The 10,434-nt window shown below is 40.5% G+C and overlaps 1 protein-coding gene across 1 annotated transcript in view; it reads left to right on the top strand.

Moving 5' to 3' along the window:
• The first annotated feature begins 1,928 nt into the window (after positions 1-1,928).
• The window catches only part of pcp4a (Purkinje cell protein 4a), a 39,462-nt gene continuing 30,956 nt past the window's right edge, over positions 1,929-10,434 (top strand). Inside the window, exon 1 of the mRNA XM_028465872.1 lies at positions 1,929-2,111. Within this exon, the coding sequence (XP_028321673.1) occupies positions 2,103-2,111 (9 nt within the window). The 5' untranslated portion in view covers positions 1,929-2,102. The remainder of the gene's footprint in view (positions 2,112-10,434) is intronic.

Below are 10,434 nucleotides of genomic sequence, written 5' to 3'. Positions count from 1 at the left end.
ATGAGAACGAAACATGAAAAGGAATATCCAAGCCTCATCAGATTGTAAAACCTTCATGATGCTCTTGTTCAGTGGTTCTCAAACTTGATTGGCTCAAGTACCCCCCGTTCTCCTATTTCTGAATTGAAATACCCCCTTTGTCCAGCTACATTTTGCTCAGATTATTGAAAAAAAAAAAAACTATAGAGCATTATGATGGAATGAATGAGTAGTAACACACATTTTAAATAATCTAACTTTCAAACTCTCATTTTTAACCAAAAATACACATTTTGAAATCACATATTTTTTGCTTTTATTTGTTAATTTTCCATTCTCTCTCAAGTACCCCCTGTACTGCCATCATGTACCCAGGGGGTACACCTACCCCCATTTGAGAAACACTGCTCTAATTGATGATCTTGATGCAATAACTGTGTATTGTCACATCCACATAACATTAAAAAAGTACAGGCTAATATCAAGGGCTCATTTTGTATTTTGTATATATGATCATAGTTAACAGCTGGCTCTGGTTGTGATTCACTGGATGAAAAGGAAGAAAGATTTGCTTGCTTTTAAACATTAGTTACACAGTCAGGCTCTGTGCTTGCAAGGTAAGGATCTTTCAATGAAGAAGAGGGGGCTGTCCTTTTGCTTTTCTGAGGCTGCAAGGGAATAAAAAAAAAGAAAACTTGAGGTTCAGTCCTACAAGATGCTGTGGGACACTGGCCAGTTGTTAGAGACTAGGGTCAGTGTTCCAAATGCAACGCAATGATTTCTAAATATTTTTTGATTGGTTTATATTGTTCTAGGCAATAACTGTTAAATTTCCTTTGCTGCAGTAATAAAATAATTGACATTCCTGAGACTAACTTGCGTAATATGCCAAATGTTGCCAATTTGGATAATAGAGGGTTTTCACAGTGCGTCATCAACCCGGAAATCGCCATCTTGGCGATACTCAGCAGGTAAACAAAGTGCATGCACACAAGCAAATCCCGAATTTCGAGAGGAAATGGTGAACTATTGCTGTGTTTTTGGCTGTACTAATTGGTCAGACCGTGAAAAACATTTGGAGTTTAATAGACTGCTAAAAAAGCTAATCAGGGATAACAATGTCAAAAATGATCAGAGGAAAGGAGGAGCTTGTGGTTAGCAAAGCTAAACCAGGATCTACGAGGCAAAAATATGGACAACATCCGAATATGTTGGGCCCATTTCTTGTCAGGTAAGTGAATTGTTGATAGCTGTGGCTCTTAACTCATTTTCTAGTGTGATAATAAGAATATAATTCATATCAAGCTACTGCACACACCATCTGGTTATAGGCCTCCAAACTTTTTACAAGAATTAAGGTCATCCACTGTGTACGGGCTTGGCAAGAAAACCAGGTAGTTGATGATATCAGAATACATAATAGACGGAAAACCAATAAAGCGTAACTTTTCCAACCATTGTCCTTCCCTGTATGCCTTTGTATCTATAATGCATTTTGAGCAGCTTTTCTGTGGTTTATCTATTGCTGTGTTAACCTCTGAGTGCCTCCAACAGCAGTGTTTATCTCTGAGTGCCTCCAACATGGCCGCGCATCCGGGTTACTGTCCAGAACTTGACGTTGGTGAAAAGCCTCTATACATAAATTAAGATCTGATGACATATATTCTATATTAAAAATAACAATCTGGCATCTGCCTGAAACAAAAACAAAGACACATAAATTTGTATTGTATTTTAATTATTACTGTAAAATGATACAGGGTTGAAGTGATTATAAACTGAATTAGACACTAAATGTTGTGGACACCTGTGCTGTGAGTCTGTGTTTCCATGTGTGTAATGTGCTCTTACATGTCAGTCACTATAGATGTGTGCGTAATTCAACTGTTTGATGTTTTTATCATCACATAAACGGATGAGGCGCCTGCAGGGCAGCAGATGGTAGAGAGCTATGATCCTGGTCCTCAGATTGGAGACTCAGAGATCTGCGCTCTTGCTGTCCTGGAGAGGCGGTGAGCTATAAAAGCTGCTGCGTGTGCGCGCAGAGCGCTTTGGAGAGGAGCGACACCACGAGCCGCTGCGCACCACCGACAGCTGAGACCCGCACACGGACACGCACAGCCATGAGTGAGGTAGGAGCAAACTGCCACTCACAGCTTTGGGTTCCATCTTCTGCTGTAAAGTTTGCAGCGGGTCGGTGGAGAAACGGCGTGCATGTGAGATGTTAGCTATAGATCTATCGCAGCGAAGCACTTTGTGCAACAACCTGAACTCCTGATATTCATCGATATTTCATGCTCGTGCAGAGCGGAGACATGTAATATGCATGATTACAAGATATGAGTACAGAATGGACCGTGTTTATGTGCGTAACTGCAGGCGCTGATCGCGAATTTCTACATGTATGCACCATTGGATACATTATCATTAATAAACTAGTCTTATTAATAATAATAATGATGATGATTATAAGGATCATGATATTGGTGGAGCAAAAATGATTAAGGTGCCTGCATCCACAACTTGCAAAGTAAATGGGAAATAATATACTTCATTTACATTATTTTTGCTTATTCATGCATAAATGTTGGGAATTTTCCATCATAACTCAATATTTTGTGATGAGTGCTATGAGATAACTTACTGTAGTATTTGGTCCTCTATAAATAAAATTGAATTGAATTGTAAAGAGGAAGACATATCTTGCAGAACACCAGCAGAAGTTTAACCCAATGATTATTAGAAAATTGCAGATTGAGGTGTCTTTAATGAAATAGGACATTTGGGAATGTTGAACTGTACTTATACCTTTCTGAGCTGCATCAGCCTGCTCTCTTTAACAGTGTAAAACTGTCAGCACGCTAAATGATACTGCACAGAGTTCCAAAACTCAAACATGTACAACTTGACTGCAATACTCACCTTTATATGTCAAAAGTTTGGGGTAACCCAAATATTGATTCAATCATTTGGAAATCTTAGATTTTAGGGTAGGATTGTTGAAAAAAAAATTTGATTCTGCAATATATCTCGATATTACGTTGCGCGATTTTCGGATCGATTCTAAATGCATCCATATTGATTTTTTAAAATAAATAAAAAATAATCAAATTTTTTTTATTTATTTTTAATTTTATTTTTATTTTTTATTGTTTTAACCTGGGCATGTTGACCAGCTTGTGTTTTTTCAATAAAGTCTAAAAAGAAAGTACTAACTTTCTGCATTTATTTGTTGTTCTTGGCATTAACCTCAGTCATGTTGCACTAAAGTCATGTTGGACTAAAGTCAACATTGGTTTAAAAGCCACAGGCAGATTGTATGTTATTTTTTTTATTTGAAGTTGTTTGCACATGGCATGTTAAAGTCAATGTTTTGAGTGTAAAATATGCCAATAGTATATATTTCATACATAACGGTCTCATGATGGTGCACACATTTACAGATTAGTTGTTTTTTAAGTCATAAATAAAAAATAAAAAAATTACAATAATCGCCCTATACTTTAATATTGTGATATATTGTATCGTATCGTATCTATTTGTGACCTATGTATCGGGATACAAATTGTATCGCCAGATATCAGGGAGGAAAATGAAAGCACCCTAACCTCAAAGATAGAAATGATGATAGCATTCTATGCCCCCAGGCTTCTGAGCCTATAGCTAAATCTTGTCATTTGCACAGTCGATGTAAGAGAGTGTCCAATGCTTTAATGCTCATATCTCAGACTGGGAAAGAAGAATCCGCCCATTATACACAAGAGACCTACTTTAGTGTAGGATCCTGTAGATCTGAGTGATAAGCATCAAACCTCCAACTTCAAATGACTGTCAGTTCAGCTTGGAATTCATGTTCATGCAACTATTAAATGCATCTTTGCCGGTAAAACATGACCTCGCTACGCTGAGCTTTGACATTTCCAACTGATGCTCAGTCCAGCATGAACTCATGTTGGATGAAGCAGAGGCAGTTATTGACCCAGACTGTCAGCCTATGCATCATTTCCCCAGCCTGAGCCATCACTTACTGGCATGTCGGACTTGAGAGAGGCAACAGGGTCTCTCGATGTATTAAAGCATTGAGAAGAAAGAATCGTCATTGGCAAAAGAGCACATATAGTCACTGAATTATTCAAGGCTAGCTGCGAACCCTGAGAAATAAAGCATTCTCAGAGTGTGCGCGGGAGCAGGCTCCAATAAGACCTTATCACGAGTGGTCTCACCCAAAGGAGCAGCACCGACTAAAAGAATGAAAAACGTAGCGTAGAACAAGCTTTGCTATAATCGTAATCCCTCAGAGCAGCAGAGAGGATTCTGTACAAGCAAAGAAAAAAATTACTTTTCATCAATGATGAACACCATGAATGTTTTAGCGTAGACTTATCATGCTATTGTCACATTGTTGACAGACTGTATAACCTTTTCTGTACCACTGACCAGACTGAAACCAGAGTCCAATAAATAGGACATTAGGAAAAGAAAAAGCCAGGGAATTTATGTGCATCTCACAGCAGGGATGGATTCCTTTTGTCTGTGAGGAGCCAAAGTCTGGACAGGGGGTTGTTGCTCTGAATGATTAATTAACAAAAAAATCGATTGCTCGCTGCATCTACCTCCTTACACAGGTCAGTCTTTTCTCACCTAATCCCACCTATCTGTGCAGACCTTTTCCCACAAGTTTAAAAACTCATCTGAAGAACTTCCAGCTCATTCACAGTCCTCTGAAGCTTTTAATTCAGTTTGGAGCAAACAAAAGAGGACATTTAGCTTTGCGTGCTGCTTCCTGCCTGTATGTATGAATAAAATGCTTAGGTCTTTTGAGACTTGGATCGTTTCGTCGTCAACATGCAACGTATCCGCATTGCACACACAGGCATGTTTGGATTGGTCATACTATGGAAATTTCCATCAACTTCCAATGAACTGTGCACCATGCTTAATCAGATGAAATGAGAGCATAACATAGTCCCTGCAGTGTTGTTTATGCTTGGACTGATACATTCTTAGTCCACAAACATCAGGCACTTTATTAGAGGCTCCTGTTGTGAAAAGTGTCTCAATGTGAAGCCTGTCACCATAGTGACAAACACCTCTGCATTTCCTGGCTGCTTTTATTCAGCCACTTTTAGACTTTATAGCAACACTTGCATCACTGCCTAATAGCTGTAAATCAAATATAATGATTGAACTTATCTGATCTGATTGGCTTTGATCTGACACTTTGTTAATTTAAACAGAGAACGTATAAGCAAACTCAGATCTGCCTGATCTTTCTTATCAGGCCACCTATAATAAACCATATTTTTTTACAGACTGCTGTAGCTAATAACAGACAAGACTATGGGCACAACTCATTTTGGGATAAAAGAGGTGGCAGCAGCTTGACAGTGACAAATCAATAAATCACGGAGTTCTGCTCATTTTCAAGATGTCAACAATTTGAGAAAGTTAGGAGCCAAGAGTTGAAGTTATTTGTTGATTACTGGTGTATGGCGCTTGTTGTGAAAGACTAGATGATTAAATTTGTGCATTGCAGCAGTGTTAGCAAAATTACTGAATATTTATCATTACCGTAGTTACCAATAGAAAGCATTACTTAATTACTGCATAATGAAAGCAACTGTAGGTTCTTACTATTGCTCACTGATCTTGTTTTAAATGAAGCAAATTACTTCTACTTCTCAAAATAGCCTGGACTACAGAGCTAACAAACTTACTGTTGAACCCAATTTAACTTTGTTTTTTAGTCGTACTTACTGGAAATTTCCGTAATTACCAGGAAGTGGATGGGAATAAAATTTGACTACAGTATTGTTCTCAAAGTGCAATTAGGACTAGAAAGGCAGGGGTTAATTCCAGAGATGCATCTTGGGAAATAAATATTATTTGAATCAAACTCTACCAAAGATACAAACTCCTTCCTATCAACAGAAAACTTTAAAAAGGAAAGGTCTTGTTTGTTTTTGTTGTGTATTTAATTTTGATATACAATTTAAAACTTACATGATAGTTCAAAGTCAAATAAAATTTTAATGTAATACAATTGATAATAATGATAAAATATAGCTGCAAGCAGCAATAAACGGCCCTCTCCTTCGCCTTGTCGCCTTTGTTGTGGAGCCTGTGCTGCATGCACAATGCATTATTATTGATTTGTTTAGACATAAATGTAGTATTGAGATACAAACTTAGACATATTTTTGATTTTTGTTGTAATACCATCCAAGAACATTGCTGGAGTTGTAGTAGTAGTAGTGGTAGTGGTAGTAATAGTAGCTCCAGGAGGAGTGTGTTAAAGTTTGAACTGACGATTTTCAAGATTTGGCCAATTTCCTATTAACACAAAATGGAGAGTATCTCGGTACAAAATAACACGATAAAAAATAAAGCATGCGTCTCATTGAGTTTTTTCATCGAGAGGCCAAAACAGAAGTTTGTGAAAAATTCCAAACATTTTTTTTTCCCACATTAAATTGTCTTTACTCTATAGGGGCCGCTAACGGGCCAATTTCCGTATTTCCACAATGAGCTGGTTTAGGGCCAAGAGTTTAACAACTGATTCGCATTTAATGCAAATCAAAGTTTGTATGTGCAAATGGGAGAATTTTCAAAAAATGTGATTTTTTTTTATCAATAATCTATAAATACTTTTTGATGTCCCACTTCTCTAAATGATCTCCAGCGATTTTGAGCCCGTCAGTGACACGCCCTAGGAGGTTAAAATACGTTTGCCCCATATTAAATTATCTTCATTATGTAGGGGACGCTAACATGCCAATGTTTTTTTCCACATTGAGCTGGTTTAGGGGAGTTTAACAACTAAGTCACATTTGACACAAATCCGACGTCGTATGTGCTAATGGGAGCATTTAAAAAAATAAAATAAAATAAAAAAATTAGGCCAAGATTCACGGCTCTGCCCTGCAAACGCCGTAAACGTTATCAAAAATCCATGGCTAACTTTTGATGTCCCGATTCTTTAGATGATCTCCAGTGAGTTTGAGCCCTGTCGGTGAAATGCCCTCGGAGAAGTGTGTTAAAATAGGCATTTGTCCCATATTAAATTCTCTTCACTATGTAGGGGGGCGCTGACGTGCCAATGCTCATTTTTCCACATTGAGCTGGTTTAGGCCCAGGAGTTTAACAACTGATTCACATTTGACACAAATCTGAGTTTGTATGTGCAAATGGGAACATTTTCCAAAAATTTTATATTTTGTCATTTTTGCCCAAAATTCACTGCTCCGCCCTCAAAGTGATCAAAAATTCATTATTTCACGTGTTCACAAGACAAAGCTGGTCCCATTAGACACCTAAATATCCTGAATGATGAAATCATCAGCTTGATCTGGTTTAATTATAGGAAATCAGAGAGTTATTCATTACCATAACTTTATGTAACTCATTATCCGATAAATAAAACAAGATTCAGCAGCAGTAAAAACACTAATGAAGTTATTTGTGCTTTTCATGTGCTTTTTTTTTTTTAGAAAATAATTTCATTTTAAGTGAGGAAATAAATGAATTACATACAATAACACTAATAGTGATCCACATGCACTAATATTTTGCATAAAATATCAGCTCATGAGCTCTTTGCGGCAGCAGCTATTGTAGCCTTTTTTAATGTGTTGATGTATTCAAATGTATTTGTGTTTGTAAGGAACCTGTTTACACTTTAAGTTGGGAATTGTTTCATTTTTCTATAGTTTTTTATTTATCGTGATGTTTATCGTTATCCTGATAAATACCAGAAATTATCTGGATAATTTATTTAGTCCATATCACCCATCCCTAGTTCACGGTAAGAAGAGCAGACAAAGCGGTGTATCAGTCTGGTTCCAGTAAAAAGCTGTAAATATACTGATATGTAGACGTGGGGCAGTGAGGAGGAGACTTTATGTTGTAAAGGAAACTTATCAGTTGAAACACGAACATTTCCGTGAAACCTACCTGCAGTTCAGTAGCCCGTCTACCTGCCTGTTCTGATTGACCGAGTTGTCTGAAGGGCACCCTCACCAGCCAATAGAGTGCGGCCTATGTTAGGTTGCGGCATTTGTGTGGATTTTTCTTAGAAAATTGCAAAATTATTGTCATGCAGCCAATAAAACAGTGCACTTTAGAGCCCCGACATTACGGTAATGATTCAATGGGTGAAAAGTAGGTGAGTTGGTTCCGACACTCGGAAAGAAAGAAAGAAAGAAAGAAAGAAAGAAAGAAAGAAAGAAAGAAAGAAAGAAAGAAAGAAAACTGAAAACTGAAAAACAATGTTTCCCCTTTTTGAGTACCATTAACTATACATTTTCGGAAAGCGCGGAGGCATGCCAACAACATGACAAGGGTCCCTGGTCACTGACGGGCACGTGGCATTTGCATAGGCTCCACCCCTTCCCTCGTAGTGTGGCCACTACGAGAGCAAGAGGCCCTTCGCCAGCTCGTGGCGCTCGGGCCTAATGAATAATCAAAATAATGTTAGTTTTTTCTCATTTTTAAAAATCTCATGAAACCAAGATTATGTATCAGATCATAAACTTACGTCTCACCCCTAATATATACTGTACATCCCATGAATAAGCAAAACACCCTTTCCTTTATTTACAGAAAGGGAAAAAGTGAATGGCTTTAAATGCTAACATTTAAAGAATGGGGTAATAAGATTCCTTGTTCACCAGAGGAAGTTCCCCTGTAGCCTAAACCAATTGCAGCATAACAAAGGACAATTGATTCAAGATTATGAAAATTGATTTTTTTTTTTTTTTTTGTTAGTTTATTCATTGTGACATGTATTATGATGTGTTGACAATCTTATGGGACAAAAATAAAGGGAACACTTAAATAACACATTGTAGTGGGTTGACATAATTCACCCGGAACCTAAGTTAAGGTTACAGAGTTCCGGTGGGACAGTTGAGACATGTGGGAATTTCCTGTTTACTTTTTCGTGTGTGTTAGGATCCCGAGGAGAAAGGAGACTGCCAGTTGTTGTATGCTGCTCGTTATAAATGTCATTAAAACAACTGCCGTTGGCACCGTCGTTTGACACTCCGCCTCCGACTCCCGTCCTTGCACGCTACACTGGTGACCCCGACGTCAGTCCCGCTGAAGATTCCGGGTCTGAACAGAATACCGAGCGAAACGACATGGCGCATTCCGCCGTCCTCAGACTGCCTGAGTTTTGGGAGACGTCTGCGGCAACGTGGTTCGCACAGGCGGAGGCTCAGTTCGCCCTCCGGGGAATTACGGATGACGCCACACGCTACTACCACGTCGTTTCAGCACTCGGAAGCTCCACCGCAGCCAGAGCCGTAAGTTTCATCACATCCCCTCCTGCCCAGGATAAATATGCAGGCCTCAAAGCTTATCTTCTCAGGATTTTTGAGCTGTCACGATCCGAACGAGCCCGGCGCCTGCTTGCTATTCAAGGCATAGGGGACAGCAAGCCCTCTGAACACATGGAAATTATGTTAAACCTGCTGGGTGGGGAAGAGCCGCATTTTCTTTTCATTGAACTGTTTCTGCGACATATGCCGCCACACGTCCAAACGGCGCTCGCAAATACGACTATTACGGAGCCGCATGCTCTGGCGGAGGAAGCAGACCGGTTCTACCTGGCCACCCAGCGTTTAGCCCCTGATGTGCTGGCCCCCACACGCAGCTACACGTCCCCAAGCGCTGGCGTTTCCCCTGGCGGAGGACACGCTACAACCGACAGCCGCACCAGCACAGGCTTGTGCTACTTCCATGCACATTTTGGCGCCAAGGCTAAAAGGTGCCGCTCCCCTTGCAACTTCAACACGACGGGAAACGCCAAAGCCTGCGCTCGGTAGTGGCCGCGAGCACAGGCAAAAAGAACCGGCTGCTGTTCATTGAGGACTCCCTCTCTGGTCGCAGATTCCTCTGTGACACCGGCGCCCAGAGGAGCGTCCTGCCGGCTACAGTGGACGACGCGGCTGGAGGGATGCACGGCCCGCCCTTAACATCCACCAACGACACCCCCATCAGGACGTACGGCACAAAGACTGTGGACTTATGTTTCGGGGGTCAGCGTTTCACATGGGACTTTGTCACTGCTGACATCTCCTTCCCCCTGCTCGGCGCAGATTTTTTGTGCACCCACGGACTGCTCGTGGATGTCAAGAATGGCCGCCTGGTGGACGCGTTAACCTTTTCCTCCTTCGCATGTGTCAGCGATGAGGGGGCATATGACGGTCTTTCCAGTTCGCTCTCCGAGGGCGACATGTACCAGAAACTCCTCGGAGAGTTCCCCAGCCTTACACAGCCCACCTTCGCGGCCAACACAGCTAAACATGGGGTCGAGCACCACATTGAGACCAAAGGCCCCCCCATCCATGCTAAGGCCCGACGGCTCAACCCGGAGAGACTGATAATTGCTCGGGCCGAGTTCGCCAACATGGAACGCCTTGGCATCATTCGCCGTTCTGACAGCCCGTGGGC

This window comes from Gouania willdenowi, chromosome 14 (assembly GCF_900634775.1).
Source record: "Gouania willdenowi chromosome 14, fGouWil2.1, whole genome shotgun sequence".
In the NCBI taxonomy this organism is placed as follows: domain Eukaryota; kingdom Metazoa; phylum Chordata; class Actinopteri; order Blenniiformes; family Gobiesocidae; genus Gouania; species Gouania willdenowi.
Note: the sequence above shows the minus strand (reverse complement) of the source record. Positions and strands in the feature narration are given on the sequence as shown.